Raw genomic sequence first — 24,668 nt, 5'->3', positions numbered from 1 at the left:
AACAATAAGCTTACTTATAACTTTATTTCTACAATTTTATTATTTTGAGTTGAAAACTCCCAAAAGATTCTTTATGAGATTCAGCCTCTATGACTGATACTAAAACCTCTTATTTAAATCACTATAATATAACCCGTTTGGTCTATTTAATCCTAAGTAGCTCAAACTCACCATTAACTTTATCAATTCTGGCTATTTTGGCTTTATTTCTGTGTGTTTTTTTTTTTTCGGTCTAATCTAAAGCCTCCAAAAAACACCCAATATTCACATTAACAATTTATGTCTGTAGTTTTCGATTACAATACATACATCAAACTATCAGGGTTTATACACATTTTTGCAATTCCAAGACTTTTCCAAGACTTTCAAGTAAATTTTCATGACCTAGCGTTTCATGCAATGTCTACATATGCGTGGTAAAAGAAAAACAATGCATGTTCAAATTTAGAACAGCATATCAAATCACGAAGCAATCCATTTTAGTTATAAATTTTTATTTATATCTATGTAAAATTGATTTAGATAATGCTTACACTGCAGTATTAATGTGCGAGTATGTGATTGGCTAAGGACAGAATAGAAGTCAAGACAATTAAACCCGAGGTTTCTGCTACATTTATTCTTCCATGGTGGTGCGCCACACCAAAATCCACCTCGCCACAGCTACATCACAGCTTCTCATTCAAAACATTCAATCTTTTTTTGTTTTAAATAGCGGGTTATAATCGTGCCAAAACGTATTAAAAGGTAAGTGAATTATAACAGAGCAAACTTTTCTGTAACCGTAGTAGTGCTGTGCCTTATTTGTTTAACCCTTTACAGTGACATGCTGACAGGTGCGTGATGCGTGAGGCCAGCAAACAAGATGTAGCTTTCAGTTAGGATGAACACAGTTTCCAAAACTATACTTTATAGATAAAGGTTCTGTGGTTCTGCATACAACAAACAAAGTCTTTATCTTGCTGGAGTTTATAGCCGTTTCACTTTACTTCAGGATGCATTAATGCCGCTATTGGAGACATTCATATATATTCCTAGCCAATCTAATAAACGTTGGAGACATACTCACTACATGAACATGCTAAAATGCACTTCTGCAGCGTTTATTTGAGAGCGCACAAGAAAATCTGCACTTGAACAGTGTATATTTGAGGGGGTGTGTAAGAAGTTTTGTGCATGAACGAAGGAAATCGGCGTGTAAGCAAAGAGATTCGCATGCTCACATTACATAAATGCGATCTTGACTTGTAATACTGCGCTCACGACATTTGTCATTGAAATAACGTCATAGGTGGTAGATCACAGCTAGAGGAAACACTGTAACCTATATATTCAAGAATATAGATATTTGTTTTCCATGACTTTTTCAATACTTGGTGGGTTTTTCTGTTTTTCCAAAACTTTTCCAGGCCTGGAAAATGCAATTTTAAAATTCCATGACTTCTCCAGGTTTTTCAAGACCGTATGAACTCTGAACTATACAGTTTAATTCATATCCATTTTATAAAGATTTTTACAGAGGCAAATTTCAGACTGATTCCTCAAATCCCCTTTCAGAAAAACTAGATTTTTTTTTTTAAATAACTATGAATTTTGAAACCAACTTCATCCCATGTTTGGACTTTTAGTCAATAAATGTGCAAATTAGTGGGTTTTTAAAGAAAAAAAAACACTTTTAAGTTTGCATTAACGAAAAATTGCAAATATGAAAAATGTTTGCATTTTTTTATGTAATCAATCGACTGGGAAAGTAAAGTGACAACTTTAAGTTTTAATTTTTTACCTTACGTGCCACATATATTAACCACCACAGATTATTACAATAACCAACACCATGCACCACTACTGAACAAGCACACTGATATTCCTATGTATTACGTACAGAAATGCGCTTGCATTATTAGAGATGAGAGCGATACCTGGATCCCTCCTCGATGTCGGTGGCTTTATCCAGCACACTGCTCAGGTTGTGCTCCGCCAATGTCTCCTCCGGCACCTCCTCCAGCTCCTCCTCTCTCATCATTGACAGACGATAGTTCTCCAGCTCGATCCTTTCCGGAGTCCCTTTCAGACGTTTGGCCACGCTAGGCTCCGTGACACCATTCACCTCAGTTTCTGTGGGGGAGGACAAAACAGAACTTGCCATTAAATGTAAATATTACATGTTAACAGGAGAGAGGGAAGGGCTTCATATTATTTGCATGGTGCTAATATTAATAATAACAACAACTCAGAAATTCATGGTTTTGTTAAAGCTAAAATATTAGAATTTATTTAGCAATTGTCCACCTAACCCACCTCCTGTTTTTGAGGCTAACAAAACTACAGCATAGAGATGTTCATTTCCACTCGGACAAATAAAACAAACACAGTCCAAAATAAATTGATAACTCTTAACTTTTTATTTGCACAAGCAATATTTGTTCTTCACTGTTCCACATGTATACTAGATTTATATATCTAGTTTTCAGTAAAATATTCTTAAATACATTTTTTAATAATATACTGTATAATAATATACACAAGTTATGGTCACCTTGCCTTTTTCCCTTCCTACAAAGCATCTCAGAACACCAATAAATATTGTATTTTAATTTTAATGTAATTTTTTTATTAATGCGTATGTCTATTCTTAAAAATACCAACATACTAATAAAGCCAGTGAGAACATTTTGTGCATGTAATTAAAGAAAAATGTGTGTGGTAGTGGAAGTGATTAAGATGAAGCATGCAAAAAAAACCTGCCAGCTATTATTATGAATTTTGACTGGTGCATTTGGAATGCACTAAATAACGTATAAGCCAAAATATGGATTATGCAGTGGAAAACTCCCATGAATAAAAGAGTGCGTCATGTTCAGCTGATGCATATTATTTCTGATGCCAGACTCTACATATCTATGATCTGATATTAGCCAACTGCATTAGCCAACTGCATTTACAAAACTAAAGTATTGTTTTAAGACAATTATAGTATATATAAACATACTGTAAATATATAACTACAATTTATATTTAACTACATCTTAACAGTCCTAAAAATAAGCTTATAACATTTCATATTACTTTATTTTGAGGTGAAAATTCCCAAAAGATTCAGCCTCTATGACTGATAGTAAAACCTTCACTAAAACCTCTTAATAACTGACTATAATACTCTAATATACTTATTTTTGTTGTACATTTCATTTTAAGTAGCTTAAACTCACCATTAATTTAGCAAAGCACATCATTCTCAGTGATACACACATGAAGTATGCCATGTGTAGCGATGTTAGTATGCAGAGGAGAATTAGGAGATGAACAAACACGGGACAGATGTGCAAGGTTGATGGAAGTATCACAGGCACAGATGCAGGCACTAGCTCCACAACAAGCTGCTCTGATAGGACAGGGGAAAGGTAAAGCTTACAGAGTCCACCAATCACAAGCACTATGTTACAGAATCAGAAATTACAATCACAAACTTAAAGGCACTAATCACAGGTCTACACAGTGGAAGGACAGAAAGGAGAGCAACAAAAACAGGCAAGAAACTTAGAATATTTAATACACGTGCAGGCAAAAAAGCATTTATTATTATTATTATCATACTTAATATGTTAACTTAAAAGGATAGATCACCCAGAAATGAACATTTACTCATTACTGAATGAGCATTTGTCAGATCGTTTCAAAAAGATATTTAGAAAAATGTTGCAAACTGGTAGCCATCGACTTCCAAAGTATTTATTTTTCCTACTATGAATCAATAGCAGCAAACTCACTCAGAAATTAGCATTTACTCAAAACTGAATGAGCATTTGTCAGACTGTCAAAGAGATATTTAGAAAAATGTTCCAAACTGCTAGCCATCAACTTCAATAACATTTATTTTTCCTACAATGAATCGATAGCAGGAAAGCTCACCCAGAAACAAACATTTACTCACCATTGAATAAGCATTTTCCAGATTGTTTTAAAAAGATATTTAGTAAAATGTTGCAAACTGCTAGCTATCGACTTCTATATTTAATTTTTTTTTACTATGAATAAATAGCAGGATGCTCACACAGAAATGAACATTTACCTAAAATTGAACGCACATTTGCCAGATTGTTTCAAAAAGAGATTTCGAAAAATGTTGCAAACTGGTAACCATCGACATCCATAGTATTTATTTCTCCTATTATGAATCAATAGCAGGAAAGCTCACTCAGAAATGAACATTTTCTCAAAACAGAATGAAAATTTGTCAGATTGTTTCAAAAAGATATTTTGAAAACTGTTGTAAACTGGTAACCATCGACACCCATAATATTTATTTTTCCTACTATGAATCCACAGCAGGAAAGCACACTCAGAAACGAGCATTTACTCACAATTAAATGAACATTTAACCGCTTGTTTCAAAAAGATATTTCGAAAAATGTTGCAAACTGGTAACCATCGACTTCCATGGCATTTATTTTTCCTAATATGAATCAACGGCAGAAAAGCTCACCCAATTGAAAATTTACACAAACTTAAATGAGCATTTGTCAGATTGTTTTAAAAATATATGTCGAAAAATGTTGCAAATTAGTATCCATTGACTTCCATAGTATTTATTTTTCTTACTATGAATCAAAAACTACCATTTCCAACATTCTTCAAAAAAAGCTGTTCAACAGAAGAATCTCAGAAAGGTGGAAATGACGAGTAAATGATAACAGAATCTTAATTTCTGAGTGAACTAGACATTTGAGCAACTTCAGACATATCTAAATCTGTAAATAGTTCAATAACAGTACACATTAACATGCTTTTTTGCCTGAATAATTGACTTAGACCCAAAATAATCCTTTGGATTAGTCTGCATCATTCAGAATTACATGAATACCACACATTTAGAAAAGGGTTGTGACATCAAGAATACACACACACAAAAAAAAAAAAAAAAACGAGCACAATATCACTGGAAGTTACAGCAAATGTGGGCTCAAGTGGCCAGATTAGCTCAGAGGGCCATGCTAGAGAATATCGAGCAGGATTTTGAGAGTAAAGCAGGAGAGCACATAGACGCAATAGGCGAGGAGGAAAGGAGAATCTAAGGGGTTGTGTGCCACCTGGTGGCGGCTCCAGGACATGGCACGCCGCAACGAGCGCAGGCTGCCCCCTACTCCTCGAGAGAGGCACAGGACGGGGCTTAAAGAGGAAAGGCGGGTACCTGAGGGCCGGCGCTCCGCAGGGGTCTGAGAGGTTATGGCTTGACCTGGGGCGTCAACTGTGTTGGGGGATACCGCCAACACCTGGGGCTCCTACAATATACATATACACAAATATTTGTGTTATTACATCAAAAATGAGGTGAGATAAACAGATGAAGTCAGAATTATTATCCCTCCTAAATTATTAGCCCCCTGTATATTTTTCCCCAATTTCTATTTAACAGAAAGAATTTTTTTTTCAACACATTTCTAAAGAATGTTAGCCCTCAACTCCAGTCAATTTACCCCCCCCTGAAATCTCATCATCAATTAGAGCCCTCAACTCCAGTCTACTCCCCTCTGAAATCCCACCCCCCATGCATTCCTGAGTATGTCCAATACAGGTGAGTGGGCTTAACAAACCACCACTCTTGCACCAGGTTGCACATTTGCACTATAGACATTTTCTTAATCACTCCATATCTTTTGGAAACACCATGCATTTCAAATTATACTTCATTCAGGTGAGTGGGCTTGACAAACCACCTGTAAAAACACTCTTCATCTCTCTTCTGCACCTAACACTTCATCTAAACTCCATCTTACAAGAACGATGTTTACTATAAATGTACCACAAATGTTGCACTGCTTGCACTATATCCTGCACAACATTGTTCAGTGTAATGTAAAAGTACTTGTATAGTCTGTCTTATGTGTATAGTTAAGTATCTTCTAGTATATGTTAGTTATGCATAAGTCGTTGTTTTTTTTAAATAGCTCCTATGTCCAGTGTTGTGTTTGTATTTATGATTAATTTAGGTAGCACCGTTGTCCCGCAAGACACGACGTTTTATTCTTCTGCATGTCCACACATGTAGCAGAACGACAATGACTTGACTAAACATAATAGTTTTAATAAGTCATTTCTAATAACTGATTTATTTTATCTTTGCCATAATTACAGTATATCATATTTTACTTTTATTATTTAAGGTACTTGTATTCAGCTTAAAGTGACATTTAAAAGCTTAATTGGGTTAATTAGGCAATTTATTAGTTGTAGGCAATTGGAAAAAGAAATAGCTTAAAGGGTCTAATAACATTGACCTCAAAATAGTAAAAAAAAAATTTAAACTGTGTTTATTCTGGACGAAATAAAACAAATAAGACTTTTACCTGAAGAAAAAATATTATAGAAAATACTGTGAAAAAAATTCCTTGTTCTGTTAAACATCATTCAGGAAATATTTTAAAAAATAAATAAAAGAAAGAAATCCACTAATAATTTTGACTTCAACTGTAAATGACACAAAATAATTCAGTACCTTGGCGTTTGCTGGAGCAGCAGCAGGTGCAGGCCGTTTTCTCTGTGCCACACCAGAGAGTCGGTAGCAGTAGTGCGGTTTACAGTAAAACTTCCCTGCAAGAGCAAAAAAAAAAAAAAAAAACACAAAAATCATTCCACTAGCATCACTTTCAAAGTCTAAAATGGAAAAACCCTCAAATAAGGCCAGTCATTACATGCAAAATGGTTGATTTTCTTGTGCGCATCTGTGGGATGATTCCAAATGGCTCATAGCTAATGAAGAATGGTTGACCATGCAGAAAATAGTTCCTCTGTCTCAAACAACAAAATCTCACTGTGCTGGTCATAAAACATTTCTTATGACTGCAAACTTTTTTTTTAAAGAATTAAATGGATAGTGCAACTAAAAATGAAAATGCTGTCATCATTTACTCACCCTTCACTTGTTCCAAACCTTTATGAGCTACTTTATATTCTGTTTTGTTAAGAAGATGTTTTGAAGAAAGATAAAAACCTGCAACCATTGTCTTTTATAGTAGGAAACACAAATACTATGGAAGTCAGTGATTACAGGTTTCCAGCTTTCTGTAAAATAATTATTTTGTGCTTGAAACAAGTAAACATGACAGAATTTTCCATTTTTTTTTTTTTTTGGGGGGGGGGGGTGAACTATCTAAAGAACTATTTGAAGAGACATTGTACATTTATAAAAACAGCCTAAACTAATAAAAACCTTTTTTTAATTTAAACTATTTTAAATACAAAAAACGATGACACTTAGAGGCTATTTGCAATTTTTTTGTCACATTTATAACTTTATTACAATTTAAGCTAAAGAGAATTGGGACACCCCTACCTCTTCATATGAATGTGCAAAATAAGGGGTAGGGGTAAGGGGAAGGGCTAAGAGGGAAAATTGGGATTGGACCTTATAGTATAAAAATAAAAGAGTACAATTAAAATCTTATGTCAACATGACACTGGTGATTATGCAAACACATTTATAATCTCTTTAATTATGTTCTCTTTCAACATGCTGCTTCCTGTCATTTTAGCTGTCTATTTATTTTGCTCTCAGCAGTCTGCACAACACGTGAAATGTTCATTAAGTATGTCTCTGCAAAGATATCTGTGCTCAAGTATACCACAATACAAAGGCAAAGTGCAGTATCTACGCAAACACTGAAAATAAACCAAATGCCTTTAAAGGGGACCTATTATAACCCTTTTTACAAGATGTAAAAGACAGGGTTCATACACATTTTTACAACTAAAATTCCATGACTTTTGTATGACTTTCAAGTATACTTTCATGACCTGATGTTTCATGTAATGTCTATGTATATGTGGTAAACAATAAGAAAAACAATGCACGTTCAAATTGATCACATCATATCATAAAACATCCATTTAGTTTAATATTATTTTTATATCTATGTAAAATGTATTTAGATAATGTTTCCACAGCACTAATAATATGACAGCATGTTTCTGGCCTAGGACGGAATAGAAGACAAGTAACCTATATTCAAGTAAACAGATATTTGTTAAACTATTTTCCATGACTTTTTGCAAAACTTTGTGGGATTTTCCAGTTCTCTTTTCAAAAGAGGGCGAAGCTAAAAATGGCAGATTCAATACAGAACTAACGTTACCTCTGTGAGAAGCTGAAAATGTCAAAAGTAGTAGCTCAGAAGATGGTAGTCTATTGAGACGATGGTGTTCATTTGTGCATCCTAAAACTACACAAACTCTTTGGCTTAAGCTTATTGTGTGAAAACTCTAATAGCAGATGTCTGCTTCTCACTCAGGGCTGTCTATGGTAATGAGAGACAGATCATCACTAATGGGCAATGACAAGTACAAAGGGAAGTGTTTCTGCAGACTGTTTAAACCCCTTATAAATGTGATTTTTACATAATAGGTCCCTTTTAATATTATTTAACATTATATAATTAATGTTTTTACACCAGCTTGGGTTTGTAATTTCTGCAGTTTTGACACTTTTTCTGAAACAGAACAAAAACTGAAACAGGTGACTATATCACGAGACAGAATAGATGTCACAAAACTTATTCTAGGCTTTAACTCAATTTAGAAAATGTGTAGTTACTGCACTTTGTCTTTGTAGAGCAGCATAATGATTTTTGCCCACCTTATATACTGTATATAGTCTTTTAAAAGTGGTTACAAACAACAGTGTGTACGTTTAATTTTGGTTTGGCTCTAGATTTCGTACCGTCTTCAACATCGAAGGCGTATGAGGACAGGCGGAGAGTGGTGCCGCAGTAGTCGCACTTGAAGCAGCTGCGATGGAAAAACTTTCCTTCAGCGCTGAGACGCTCCATCACATAGACCCGTTTACGACAGAAGAAACAAACATCACTGCCACCGATGTTCTGAGGGAACTCCTTCCGGAATGAACCCTGCAGAGAGAAAAACAGAGAAGTGAGACTAAATCAGGTATTTTTAAAGTCAGATTGCTAAAACGCACAGAAATCTGCCAAGAGAAACTCCTATCCACCAAGACCCAAGGTTGGTGCATGGCAGAGTGAATGGTTGTATATGAATAATTCTGAAATGATAATGATTAAATATATGTAATTCAACACAATTGAGTGCTCTGATTTCATACTATAGATTACATTCAGGAACAAGAAGTGATTCATGAACGAAACAATGAACGGGCGGCCGAACGGAACGACTGACCGACAGAACGGACCGACAGAACGAAACAACGAACGAATCTGTCAAAAATGAACGGCCGACTGACCAAACAGCTGAACGAACGAACGAGTGAAACAACAAACGAATGAATTAAACAATGAACGAACGAAACAACAAACTAAACGGAACAACGAACGAACAAATTAAACAACAAACAAACGAAACAACGAATGAACAAAACAACGAACGAACAAACAAAACAATGAACAAACAAAAACAAATGAAACTATGAACGAACAAACGAAACAGGGAACGAACAAATGAAACAACAAACTAATGAAGAAAACAACGAACTAACGAAAAAATAAATTAACATTAAACTCTGTAAAGAAATTATACATTTTAATTATACAGATAAATTTAAATGTATAATACATTTTTAAAAAATAAATATATAAAAAATATATCATTAATAATAAAATACACAAAAAAATATAAAAATGAGCTAAAATGTTTTAGAAATCATACAAATATATTTCAATTTACGATAAAAAAATGCAAAAAATGTATAATTTGAGTATATTTATTATTTAATCTGTGTAAATCAACATAGTTGGGTCAATATTAAAAATATATATTACAAAAACAACTAAAAATGGCTGTGCAAAAAAAGGAAATAGCATTCATAAACACTTAAACAAATAAATACTATAATGCTCTACAGAAATTTAAAGAACGAAAAGAAAATCCAGTTCAAAGTTTCTTCTGTCTCTCTAGAGAATTGACTTGATCCCTGGCCAATAAACCAGTACATACTTTTTTGGCACTGATAAAATGGCTTTTTCGTTAGATAAACGTATGAGTGCACACAAACCGATATAGATGAAACCTTATATAAACCTTTGTTCTTGTAAGTGTCATTCTTATCCAGTAGATGATGCCTCTGTAGTATCTTGTTCCAATTAACAATGCACTGAATGATTCATGACATGCGCATCTTGATACCCAGTTCTAAAAGTAAGCCATGCACCAGGACAAAATGTGCTCTCAGTTGTATGGCAACATTACAACACTCAGAATTCTTACCAAATCCCTTTTCTCAAGCAAGGGCCTGGGGTCATCCTTAGCCTGAAGCTGATTGGCTATTTGCTCAGTCAATGAGCTCACACCCCCTGTGTACATCTTTACACAGTGCTACGGGTGGTGAAAAGAACAAGAGTTTGATAAATGTTCAGATACTGAATGCATTTGAAGACCATAGAGAATCAGAAATGCAAAAATAAAAGTAAAATCAGATATTGTTTGGTTATTTGTGCAGATGACAGAAGGCACGCGGTGTAATTCAGCTCAAAAGTAATTTAAAGCTCTAAAAAAGAACAAGGAATAAAAGCAGTGAGATACTAAAAAAAGGAACATTGTTAATTGAAAAACGAAACCTATAATTACATAAAGGCACACCAGTGGTTTGCAAAACAAGCTGCTATTTAGAAGTTTGAGGTCAGAAAGATTGTTTTAAGGATGTATGAAATTCAGGAAAAGTCGTGGTATAGATATGAATAATGCATCAAATTGTCTTTCAAATGTAAATCATATACTTTTACATTCTTTGTTTGCCAAAAAAATGCATAACCATTGAAGTAAAAAAGGCTAGACATATAAATACAAAATAAAATGAAATAAGATAAAATAATAAATAAATAAAAAAAATTCAAATTGAATAAAATTACATTTAAATTAAATTTAAATTAAATAAAATTAAATAAATTGAACTAAAACTGAAATAAAATTAAATTAAGTAAATTGAAATCAAATCAAATTTAATTAAAGTTAAAATAAAATAAATTTCAATAAAATAAAATTGAAATAAAAATAAATTAAAGAAATTAAAAGAAATAAATAAAAAATAAAAAGAAATAAAAGTAAATTAAATTAAATTATTTTAAATTAAATAAATTGAACTAAAACTGAAATAAAATTAAGTAAATTGAAATCAAATAAAATTTAATTAAAGTTCAAATAAAATAAATTTAAATAAAATGAAATAAAATAGAAATAAAATAAATTTAAAACTTAAAATTAAATTAAATATATTGAACCAAAACTGAAATAAAATTCACTTGAAATCAAACAAAATTTAATTAAACTTAAAATAAAGTAGAAATAAAAAAATAAACAAAATTATTTTAAATTAAATGAAATACAATTGTAATGAAATGAAACAAAATGAATTAAAACAGAAATTAAATTAAAAAATATATGAAAATATAAATAATCACTACCATTTATAAATATGTATTCCTGCTGCAATATATATATATCAATTGAGTAGCAAATCAGCATTATTAAAATGGTTTCTGAATAACACTAAAGACTTGAGTCATGTCTTATTAAATCGAAATTAATGGCAAGTAAAAATCAATCTTACTAACCTCAAACTTTTGAAAGGTGTTTAGATGGGTATATGTGAGTGTTTTAGCACAAATGTACATCTCAATATTCTTGCATGGTTGTTCATATATCAAACAAGGCACAAGGTTCAATTCAACCAGCATACTTGAAGCTCAAACTTATCACCAATACCTCCCAAAACGCTTAATCATCATTTTTAAAGCATGTTTATTTTCATTCAAAATCTTAATGCACCAAGACCACCCAGATTAGTTTCCAAATAAAGCTTTGCAGCTCATTAATAATAATAAAAAAAATAATAATAAATAAATCACATCAAATTTTACAGCTATGTTATATGCATGTCATTTTTAGTTGTATTTCAATATTGCTTGCTTCTCATGCTGATACACACATCGGGTGAGAATTGAAGAAAGAAGACTAAGTCAAAGGGTTTTCTCCAGCATGAGCGAGTGTGTTTGAAAGTGTTACAGAAACCCATCCGTGCACACAAACATCTCCAGAACACACACAGCAGTCATTAAATGCATCGTTGCTACCTGCCGGAAAGAGCTGGGGGAATGCAGAGGACTAGCAGAGCTCACATCACGAGCCCTGGACCACTGCTCCGTCAACAACTGTGACGACTTTTTCTTAGACTTTGAAAGATGAGAGACAGACAGATAGAAGGGCTGAGAAGCGAGTAAAAGCAAAATTACAGAGATACAGCAGGCAGGCAGACAGAAATAAAATTAAAAACAGTCTATAAAGGAATATTGAAGGTTAAATAAGAGTTAACCTCCATCTACAGCACCTATGATATGCTCTTGACTACAAAAAAACTATACTTTTATCATCCCCAACTTTAATATTATTATAATTATTATTGTTATTATGATATAATTATTATAATATTATTTTTTTATTTATATTATTATTATTATCATTATTATTATAACTAATAACTATTATTATAAACATTTATTAATATTATAATTATTATTGTTGTTATAATAATAATAATAATAATAATAATAATTATTATTATTATTATTATTATTATTATTATTATTATTATTATTATTATTATTATTATAACTAATAACTATTATTATTAACTTTTATTAATATTATAATTATTATTGTTGTTATAATAATAATAATAATAATAATAAATATTATTATTATTATTCTAACTAATAACTATTATTATAAACGTTTATTAATATTATAATTATTATTGTTGTTATAATAATAATAATAATAATAATAATAATAATAATAATTATTATTATTATTATTATTATTATTATTATTATAACTAATAACTATTATTATTAACTTTTATTAATATTATAATTATTATTGTTGTTGTTATAATAATAATAATAATAATAATTATTATTATTATTATTATTATTATTATTTATACTGACATGTATATTATTATTAATATTATTATTAATTATTTTACATCAACCTCAAGACAGGAATTCAAAATCAAAAGTCAAAAAATCTAAAGTAACCACCTCATTCGGGCAATCTCGGGCTGATTGACTTGGTGTGGATCTGAGCTTTCCAGTGATTGCGGAGTTTACATATGCCCAAACAAGCCTAGCTAAGGGGGCAAACGCAACAGGTTCCGAAACAAACGTCTAGGTGTGAAAGCACCTAAAACTTGCTGTTCTGATTTAAGGTCTTACTTGATGTGAAAGCGATTTATGACATTTTAAGAGCCTTTTTATATTAAAAAACGTACCAACCCCATACTTTTGAATGGCACTATAGTGTATATTGCTGAAAGCCCACAAGATGTCACATTAAAGTGATTTTACCACACATTAGATGGGTGTTTTACCTGCAAATCTGGCATGAACAGCAGCTTTATTTAAGCTCCTATTTAACACATACAGTGCCAAAAATGCATCTATTTAATAAGGTCTGAGGCAAGCTATGCGAGAAAAACATAAATGATATGAAAATGTATTTAAGGCATAGTGGCACCCAGTGCTGAGAGTTCACCTTTGACTTCGCCGGTTTGTCTTTAAACTGAGAGGCCAGTCTCTCAGCTCTCTCCTGAATGCTGGGGATGTGTAAAGGCACGTGATCGTCAGGACACAAAACCCCTTTTTGCTGTGGGAAAAGGATGTAGTCATAGCCCTTACGTTTCATACAAGAGATATCCCGGTTTTCAGCAATCCTATAAAAATCCTTCAAGAAATACTATTTGAGTTGTGTGAAGTTACGCATAGAGCATTCAAACCACTGCAGGTTAGATGAACAGTGTGTTTAATGCAGAGATTGGATGTCCATGCATATATTTCTATTCATGCTCAGACAGGGCTACCTGTTGATGCTGAGGGTCAGAGGAGAAGACGGGCTCATCAGGACTGAGGCCATGGGTCAAAAACCACTGCTCAATAAAGAACCGTGACGGCTTTTTCATAACCTTCACAAAGCAAGATGTGAGGATGAAAAAAAGTCTAATTCATTTAAATATGCATGAAAAAAAAACATCATCATAACTGTTTTAAACTGGTTATTTTCTTGACCAGGACACACCAAGCCAATGATCTGCCATCTGGCAGTGTTGGACCATCGATAAGCATATGTCAGGCTAGTTTATTTGGAGTGTTCCAAATATTGCCTCTTATCAGGGATTTTGCCCAAATCAACATGTAAAATCAGCATCGGTCATTGGTGAAAAAGCACTCTGAGTTGCTATTCAGCTACAAATCAGAGTGCGAGAACAAAAACTGAAGTGACAAAGCCAAGCAATCAACACAAGTCAAGAGGGAAGTCAAAGAAGGTGGCTGTCATTTCATCACATTTCTTAAACATTTGCAACCGATAAGGATTATAAGATAATAAGAGGGAATACTTTGTTTTGAGAGAGAAGTACTGTGAAAATGTTATTTACTCTGTTTAGCATACAGTTTGTATGTGTGCAGCACTTGTTTTCGGTTTTCCTTTATGGAATAACAAATCAGACTACTGCCACCTACAGGTATGGAAAGACACATCCTCTCATGCAGGTGGAGAGCACATGTTCGCATTTTAATCAGCTGTCCTCCATTTGGTGAGCTTTTTGACTCAAACTATACCAGACACAACTGATAACACAGTTGGTTTTCGCTGCTGCTAGTTCTTTGACATTGGTTTGGTGTGTCTCAGGCTTAATACGGTCCATCATCAAAAATTTATTAGTTAAAGGAGCTGTATGTAAAAAAAAAAATGTTGCCAGTGTGTAAATGTAACTTAAAAAAATAATAATAAAATAAAAAAAATCACCCTTCATCAATTTCAGTTCTCTCTGAAGGACTTTTGATTGATTTTAGTAAATAAAATTAGATTTTTCATAAATTTGTTAAACAAACAAATAAATAAATAAATAAATAAATAAAGATTTTGTTGTGTATATTTTGTTATTAAGTGGAAAGTATGCATATTTATACATTTACAAATGCTGCTTCAGGAGTATGAACCACGTCAAGACATTTGATAAAAATATATAGTCACAATAGTATTTCCAATATCTTTTCATTCACAGTAAATAAAAACAAAAACCAACAACTTTCCTGTCACTATATCAAGGCATCGAATTACATTCAAGCACTTGTATGTTTCAAGTGACGTGAGCAGAACAAGCTAAGTTGCTGGCTGCAGTTCACTTGACAGCCATTAGTATCACTTATAACCAAAGTTTCTGAATTTAACATACAGCCCCTAAGAGTATGCTGTGTCTTCTGTTAAACTGCCCTACCTGTGGCTTGTCCTTCCTGTCAGGCTTGCCTTTAAATCTAGCCACTAGAGTCTCCGCTCGCTCTTGAATGCTAGGAATATGTATGGGTTCTGGTTTGTCCACATTAGGCAGATTATCTTCCTGCAAATGAAGAGGCTAATGAAAACTCATCTATGTGGCTTGTGAGTTTTTGTGGTTTTAATAATGAATGCACTATTAAAGATTTTTGAGTTGTCAAAAGTTGCCAAGCATGAACACCGATATACAAACACTGAAGCATGTGAAAGCCATGTCTATCAGAGGATCTGTCTATGAGCAGATATACAGGAAATCTACTGACAGATCAGCTGATAGATATAGCTTTCAAACGCTATGTTCTCCATGTATTTGTGTTTGCACTTGGTGAAGAGTGTTGAAGCGATGATCATTAGAGCCAATCACAATCTTTTCGGTTAAGCATGTGAACATCCACTGACAGATCAGCTGATAGATGTAGCTTCCAAATGCTATGGTCTCCATGTATTTGTGTTTGCACTTAGTGAAGAGTGTTGAAGCGATGATCATTAGTGCCAATCACAATCTTTTCGGTTAAGCATGTGAACATACACTGACAGATCAGCTGATAGATGTAGCTTCCAAATGTAATGGTCTGCATGTATTTGTGTTTGCACTTGGTGAAGAGTGTTGAAGCGATGATCATTAGTGCCAATCACAATCTTTTCGGTTAAGAATGTGAACACAATTGCCAATCAGCAGTGTTTAAAAATGTCCTCAACAGTGCTTAAATGTTAGCCAGTTTTAAAATTTTATTCCTGATTGTTATAGAAGTTGATACTTTTGACAACCCGAGTTAAAGCATAAAAACTATGCATTTATTATTTCACAAATTTAATACAATTCTTCACACACGTGCATTCATCAAGATTTTAAAAACTTTAAAGTAATTTTTGACAGCCCATGCAGTTGCTTTGGTTACCCAGTAATAGACTGAAAGGTCCTGGAATTTGTTCACTTCATCGCCAACACCATTACACTTGTTTATCACTGACTGCAGAGAACAGACAGAGATCAGTTCCACTCTAATATTAGCTACAAGATCTTAGACTAAACAAACAATCAAAACTAGAATGGTAAAAACCTTATGTATATAAAAGCATGGTGGTCCTTCCCACCCACTACTACACCTTCTAGCATTAAATATCATTATTAAAGTTAAACGTCAAAATAAGAAATATGTCTATGCGTATTTTCTTTACAAATAGTTTCATTTTGTACATCTTTTTATTGTTGTGTCGATAAATTAGAACAGTTTTTTCCTCCAACACATGAATATGCCTGGAAGATTAATTAGAATTTATCAATTCAAAACAGAGAGTGCCGCACAATAAAAAAGGCCATTTTAAAAGACTGCAATAAGAGAAGTGGTTAAAGCAGCCCCTGTGAGAGATGTTGAGGTTAGTACAGGAAGACAGGAGAGTGTCACCTGTGCATGTGGAGGAAACGATGAAGAGAATGAGGAAGATGAGGATGAGGAAGAAGAAAGAAGAATGGTTTTCTTAGGGCAGCTCCTTAAGACCTCAGTCCCACTGCTGGCCTTCAGAAAGACAAGAGAGGAAAAACCCGTTCACGTAATATTACATAAATAAAACACAAGCTGCTTAGATAATTAACCTGATGCCACCATCCAATCCCCAATCATCCAAGCATCATCCAATGCAATATTGGCAGCTTTCTTTAATGGGTAATACAAAAGGCTGTGAACAAGAAAAATTGTGCTCAATATGTATAGAAAAATATGAAGAAGTATTTGTTTTTTAGAAAAAATTAGAGCAGGGTTCCCACTATGAGCCAAATATCAAAATTTTCCCTGACTTTCAACGTCTTAAAAACTGGATTTCTAAGACCTATAATCAGATATGTATAAAGTACTAGAGACCCAGACTTAAGTAAAAGTGCAAGTGCTCTTTCAAAAAAAGTGACTTGGGTAGAAGTTGCAGTGCTCATTAAGCACCATACTTAAGTTGAAGTACTAAAGTATTCAACATTTTTGTACTTAAGTATTACAAGTAGTTTGTTCAAAAATTGACTACTCAAATACTGAAAGTAAAAGTACAAGTATTGTGTTATGTAGTTATTAAAGAAAGCGGTCAAAAGACATATTGTTTTGTTTATTGTTTTTGGGACATGTGATTAAGCAGAACGAAAAGAACCATGGTTTATGATTTATATATATGATGGGTCAAAAACACCACTTAGCATGACACAGCCTTTATGATACCCAGCTAGTTAATGTTATGTGAACATAGCAGCATGTTATGAACCGCGGGTAGCTTACGTTAGTTAAATTATCTAGCGCTTACGGATATCTCAAACTGCTGTGTTTTGTGTATTATATTATTTTTAACTTGATTTGTTTCTTCAAATTTGACGTTAAATTTTTCAAGGTCATTATTTCGCAATCTTTTGGGAGGCAGATTATGCACTTCATTCTATATTAACTGTCTTTCACTCTGACAAATGCAAACACGGACTCTAAATAGGGTCACAGGTGGTCTTTTTCCTCATCGCCATGAACGGTTGAAAATGAAGGAGTTGAAGGTGGAATTTCTGGGTTTTCTATAACGAAAACAAACTAAAGTGCTCTCAACGCAGGCAGGCAACGTTGTCTTCTTTGATCGTCTGAATGATGACAAGCCAGCTTATTCAAACCTGTGACAGATCCATCTGCTGCTCTAGCAGTGATAATGTGGGTATGGAATCATTCGTAATATTTCTATAATTGTAACGAGTAACGGTGCAGTACATAAAAAAAATCTATCGGAGTAAAAGTATTAATCTCTCCCTCTCTCTGTGTGTGTGTGTGTGTGTGTATATATATATATATATATATATATATATATATATATATATATATATATATATATATATATACATAGTTAAGTCAGAATTATTAGCCCCCCTGTGAATTTTTTTTTCTTTTTTAAATATTTGCCAAGGAAATTTTCACAGTATGTTTGATAATTTTTTTTCTTCTGGAAAAAGTCTTAATGGAGAAATTATTATTGTTTTAATTTGGCTAGAATAAAAGCAGTTTTAAATTTTTTATGAACCATTTTAGGGACAAAATTATTAGCCCCTTATTAATTAAGCTATTTTTTTTTTCAACTGTCTACAGAACAAGCCATCGTTATACAATAACTTGCCTAACTACCCTAACCTGCCTACCTAATTAATCTAGTTAAGCCTTGAAATGTCACTTTAAGCTGTATAGAATTGTCTTGAAAAATATCTAGTAAAATATTATTTACTGTCACCATGGCAAAAATAAAATAAATCAGTTATTAGAGTTTTAAGTTAATCAGTTATTAAAACTATTATGTTTAGAAAAATAAAAATTGGGGGGGGGGGGGGGGGGGGGGGGTTTTGGGGATAAATAGTGTGGGCTGATAATTCATACGATATCAACATCAATTTAGTTCAAAAAGCTTTAATTTTACTCATTTAAATTCACAGGGATTCAATCATTTGTGCACCAATATAGATTTTAGAGGGGCAGCTGCTTTTCGGTAAAACTGTGTTTGTTTGTTTCCAGTGATGGGTTGCAGCTGGAAGGGCATCTTTGCGTAAAACATATGCTGGATAAGTTGGAAGTTCATTCTGCTGTGGCGACCCCTGATTAATAAAGGCACTAAGCTGGAAAAAAAATGAATGAATGAATGAAATTAAGTGGAAAATAAAAAGTTAAACACTTAAAACATTTTTTTCACAGCCTTTTTTTGCTCATTTACCAAGGGTGCCTATAATAACAAAGGGTACTATACTACACACAAACACAACCTTAGAGATGAGAGACAGCGACGTTATGTTAGAGAACAATGACGATCAAAAGTAAAAATCAAACCCAGAGACTTTAGTAACAAAACACACAAATGCAAGGACTTTCAAATAACGCCACATCTAAACCTTTACAATCTAAAACCGAGGATTATCAAAGCTCCACAACAATAAACACAGCGTTCGGCTCATTCGTCTCAATCAAACTGGAAAAGCAAACAAAGAACACCAAAGCGCTGTGTGGAAAGACATGCCTCTAGGTCTCCAATGCCTTAACATGGCTGGTTAAACAGGAAACTAACAAACACACTGTGGGAATAAATCACCATAAGGTCTTCGAATACTACTTTTGGACTATACTAAAACCCTAAAAGCAAGGTGTGTTTTCTACAGCTGTATACCTGCTCCTGTGTGATGGGGAGAGTTTGACACTTGAGTTTTTCTTTATAGCGAAAACTCATCTGCTCCTGTAACTGTGTGCGCCTCTGAACACACAAAACATCAATTCAAGGTACATATCATGCATATTCACGATGTTTTATTCCTGCACAACTTATGTTTAAGTTTTCTCATTCAAATTAATGAAAGCATATCAGTTAATTAAAGCCTGTAGGAGACTCTATAGAGTATCCAACTGATTAAAAGAGGAGGGATGTAGCAAATACAAATGTCAATTTACTGTTCTTTTAAACTTTAAATTTGAATATTATCAGTGCAATTACAAAATATTTTAAATGTCTATGTATGGATTAACAATACACCAATGGCACGGTTCGGTTTACACTATTGGAACATACCGCGTTTAAGGGTGCTTTCACAACTCTAGAATGATTGTTTTGTTCCGAAACAGGAATTAAAATTGTTACAGTGTTTATTTTTGGTCTTGGTGTGATTCGCTTTTACACTGCAAAGTTTCTAAACAGACCGAAATAGTTCAAACTAGTCAGGGTTTCAGGGTTTATTTTTCAGAGTTCCATGGATTCCGCTTAGCAGTCATACGTTGTTATTGTAATTTATGATGATGAGCAATAAGACATTAGGTGCATTCCAAATCGCATACTTCTGCACTATTCTACACCATTTTGAAGTATAAATAGTGTAAGTAGTGCATTCACACTGAAATTTCTAAAAATAATAAGTGCACTTTAAATAGCTGGATGATGCACTTATTCAACTGATATAGACCTTTTTCTTGGCTGCTGCATGGAGGGCGCCATAGCGACCAGCGTCTTCTGGTAGAATGTTTAGAACTTCCGGTTACAGCGTTTACAACAGGTAATTTGCGATCTGAAAATGGGTTTCAATAGCGTTTTGAGTGGATTACGGAGTGTTTTTGTGACACACAACTTTAAAAGGTGTGTGTTAAAGCTATTATAATCTGTCAGAAGTGTTTCAAGCGCGAGAGAAAAACAGTCTCCTAGTTCACGTGTCTGCTGTCAGAAATACAGTGCGTGTGTGTTTGTTCCCGACTTGTCAGCTGTTAGCTCAGCGGTTCTTTAATTCACGCACACACACAATACCTCACTGCATTATAAAGAGCAAAAAAATTACTGGCTTGAAAAAAGCAGGTATTCAAGTCCTGTAATTTCCAAAAATGACCAATAAAAGTCTGTTACTGATACTCTGCTGGTAGATTTGCATGTTGATTCTAACCGAGAGCCGTTTATGTTTCATTGAGTTAGTTTGTGTTGTGTAGTATTTACCAGGGTGTGTGTTTTTCTGTCATTTAAAAACGTCACTTTATGACACTTATTCAGTTCTAAATTTTATATATATATTTATAGTTATTTACTTATATAGTGTGTCAGTGGCAGTACAGTAGGTTACGTGTATGTGTGTGTGTCAAACATTTTGGTGATTAGTTTAGTTTGGGTTGGTTATATATTTGAAAGAAAGAAATATTGACTTTAGCGATGATGAGGCTTCATTTAAACGGCACAAGATGGCGTCTGACAACGAGGGAAAATGCCTCACAGCAGTTGTTTTCCATCCCATTAGATCACATTTTTTAAATAACCAGTCCAGGAGGTGGCGCTGATTGACAACAGGATTAGTTCAAAGACATTAAAAGCAAATAAAATAGATTAAAACTATCGTTTCAAAGCTGTCCGAATATGATTGTTTATACGCATCAGCTGCCGACCAGAATTTCTAAGCATTCTCCTTGCGCATACACGCAAAGCATCATGGGTAATTTTGCGTTCTAAGAAAAAGGTTTCTAAAGAAGTGTGGAATAATGGACACTTCATGAAAATAAAACATCACCAAATAAACACATAGAAGTAAGACTTTCTCATACATTGGCTCAATTTAGTTGTCAGAGGTTGTACAAATCTATTAATTAAATCAATCAATCAATCAATCAATTTATTGCATTTCATTTTTGTAACATTTAATTAGTTAATTTAAAATAAGAACAAGACATGTAATATCTTTGTTTTCATTATTAATTTTGATATTTTAAAAATCATAGAATTTTGCATTATAGGCTTACATTATAGAGCGAAATAACAGATGAACTGAGACTGCATCAGATCATGAAGCAGATCAATGTTGATTTTTCTTTCGAGATGTCAGTGCAGAAATAAATAAAACAATAGGCCTAATACAAAACATTATAAGACTATAATAAGAAAAAATACATCAGATGGTAATTTCGGTCAATTGTCCTAACGCATAAAGAGCGCTTGTTAATAGTTCAGCATACTTCCACTTTCATTATTAACATTAAACGCACATTTACTGGTAGGAATGACATCCCACCCTACTAACAATTCTCTCTTCAAAGAGCTGTATATATTGCTATTACGTAACCATAATACACTGTGATATAGCCTGAATCATTAGTTTGTTGGATTGTATTGATTTCTCACTACAATCGATCGACTCCAGAGATTCTTTCAATCTATTGTTTTGGCGAGCGCACGATTACTGGATTCACATATGCCAAATGAACCAAGCTAACGAGGGAAATGCACCAGGTTCCAAAACAAACATGTGAAATCACCCTTAGTATTTTCCCGGAACAGTCCCATTATTTTTTCACCCCTATGAGTGTTTATTTATTTTGATGTAAATAAAACGACAAATATTTTTTGTTCAGCATCTTGTAATCACTCTAACAACTGCACAAAGTATAGAGAGAAGACATATTTCTGACAAATGATAAATATTTACGCAGTTAAATGATTTCAGAATAAATCATTTGTGAAACTAACTTAAAAACAACCAATAAGCTTGTGCTTCAACCTCGCTCCATTTCGAATTGGCTAAAATCATTTGTTATTTTAAGTGTAAATGTATAAGTAAATGATTTTAGTTGATTACGGTGAAATGTATTATTTTTTTAAGTGAATGATATTCTGTTCGAAATAAATAAATCTAATCAATTCAATTGAGAGTGACAACTCAAGTCAGACACGACTAGTTTCAATCACAAATGAATGTTATCCTTCTAACCTCAATTTTATTGATCATATATAAGATCTACAGTACTTTAACAGACAAAAAATAGCTTTGAAATAGCATTGCATATAAAAAAACTGTCTGACAACACTAGCTTAGTTTAAATAAATAAATTTACCAAAGTTAGTCACAAAGACAATGACAAATATAAGTAAGTCAGTAGGTAATTAGAGGGTTAATGGTTTGTAGGAACAATGGACTGCACTACACTCTTTACCTTCCTCCATGCAGGCACTGGAGCCAGGCGAACGGTCTCTTTCAGAGACGTAGAGGCTGGAGAAGGGGTCAGTATGAGGCCCAGATCGGGCATAGAGTCTCCCTGTGATCAGTGGCGCATACATGATGGGTGGCCAAAGAAAAATGATGAAGTGCCAATTAACATCCAAATTATGGAAGAGAACAGAAAAGAACAGAGATGATAAATCAGGATAGGCATGCACAGAAAAACTGAGATTAAATGACTGAGGGAGAAAAAAACACCTGGGATGCGTCTCAATCAACAACCTTGTTCAGTAGTCAGTGCACTGATATGGCCGTGAGTCATTTTAAGTGCTGTCTCGATTGCTAAATTCTTTCAGTGCACTGAAATGTACATCTGAAGGTTGTTTTTGAGTCTTAAAATAAAATTGATAATGAGGGTTTTAGATTTATAGTGTGCAAATAATCAAGAATTAACAATGGCTGCATTTACACTGCACTGTTCAAGTGACTCAAATGTGATTTTTTTTTTCATGTGGCACAGGTGTAAGTAGGAGAAAAAAGAAAAAAAAAAATCACATGGCTTCTGTTTTACTCAAATCAGATTCAGGCGTTTTTAACATGTGGAAATGTATCCGATATGAATCGGATCCGTGTCCTCATGTCTGCAGTGTAAGCAGGTAGATTCGACATTCACCTGTCAATTCAAGTCTCGCATCATTAAAAACCGTAGTGAATGATGTCAACTCTGACGCTTTCATTTCGGAACAGACTTCAGCAGAGTCCCAAACCTTAAATCTCATACACGAGGACTAAAAAAGCTTTTATACCGCAATGTAGCACAAGTATTTAAGCATGTTACCGAAAGAGGGAGAGAGCGCAATATCCACTACGTAACCAATATAAACTAATATAAAACTGTTGCATACGTCAGGTGAATAAATCGCACCATGGACATTACATTAAGATGCCTACTGGTTTAAAAAGGCCTAGATTAAAAGACGGCCAAACGAGAACTTTTCTGTCATAAACTATAGTAAAACAACTTGTCAAAACGAATAAAAAAAATTAAAGCCTGCAAACAGACTGAAAAAAGTTTTTTTTTTTTTTTATCTGTTGTCAGTCAGCGCCCGCTCTTTTTTTTTCCTGGTCATTGCGCCTTGTGCATTGTAAACGTAATGCACATAAATGCCATGTGCATTGTAAACGCAGACAATCGGATACGAGTCACAATTAAAAGATGATGTAAGCAGGTCATCAAAAGAAAAAATAAATAAAAATAAAATCAGATAGTCACAAAATCGGAATTGACCATTAAGATCTGCAGTGTAAATGCAGCCAAATTGGTCATTTTTATTTTTTATTTATTTTATTTAATATTTTTGATCCAATAACCCAGCAGGTACAGTGTTGTCAAAATGACAACAAAAAAAAAATGTCAAAACTGCAAAATGATTTGTGTCAACAAACAACATCCAGCTGAAATCTAACATTGGCTTCAAAAAACATGTACAAATTGATTAAAGGACAGTCCGAGTTTTGATGACGCCAATGTTAGCTGTCAATTTAATGTTGTTTGTTGACATCAAATCAAATTGATGTTATATTTTTTAACATGAACGAACATAGCTAGATAGGATAGGAAAAAAATCTAGCAAACATTGATAATTGTTTAATAGTTCAATCAAGTCAACCACTTTGAGTGCCGTCTCAATCACAAAATTCCTCCAGTGCACTGAAAAGTGTACTCCTAAAAACAAAGTAAACTTAATATATGACCATTATTAGTTCTGCTGTTGTTTAAAAATGATGTATGATGAGGACGTTCTCATGTCACACTCAATGTGTCCCAATGTGCAGTGAACAAAGCTCATTACTAGCTCATCACTGGCCATACTAG

General features: G+C 33.5%; 1 protein-coding gene across 3 annotated transcripts in view; it reads right to left on the bottom strand.

Annotated features, from left to right (window-relative positions):
• The window catches only part of mical3a (microtubule associated monooxygenase, calponin and LIM domain containing 3a), a 143,379-nt gene that overhangs the window by 48,033 nt on the left and 70,678 nt on the right, over positions 1-24,668 (bottom strand). For 2 of the 3 annotated variants that reach the window (XM_056478612.1, XM_056478610.1), the window contains exons 17-20: positions 8,714-8,900; positions 6,494-6,588; positions 5,189-5,279; positions 1,920-2,115 (exon numbers count right to left, since the gene is read on the bottom strand). In XM_056478612.1, the coding sequence (XP_056334587.1) occupies positions 1,920-2,115; positions 5,189-5,279; positions 6,494-6,588; positions 8,714-8,900 (569 nt within the window). Of the gene's footprint in view, positions 1-1,919; positions 2,116-5,188; positions 5,280-6,493; positions 6,589-8,713; positions 8,901-10,227; positions 10,336-12,089; positions 12,189-13,551; positions 13,663-13,876; positions 13,979-15,292; positions 15,413-16,247; positions 16,320-16,754; positions 16,866-22,787; positions 22,890-24,668 lie in introns of all 3 variants that reach the window. The other variant, XM_056478611.1, reaches the window with a different exon arrangement.

This window comes from Danio aesculapii, chromosome 18 (assembly GCF_903798145.1).
Source record: "Danio aesculapii chromosome 18, fDanAes4.1, whole genome shotgun sequence".
NCBI classification, from domain to species: Eukaryota; Metazoa; Chordata; class Actinopteri; order Cypriniformes; family Danionidae; genus Danio; species Danio aesculapii.
Note: the sequence above shows the minus strand (reverse complement) of the source record. Positions and strands in the feature narration are given on the sequence as shown.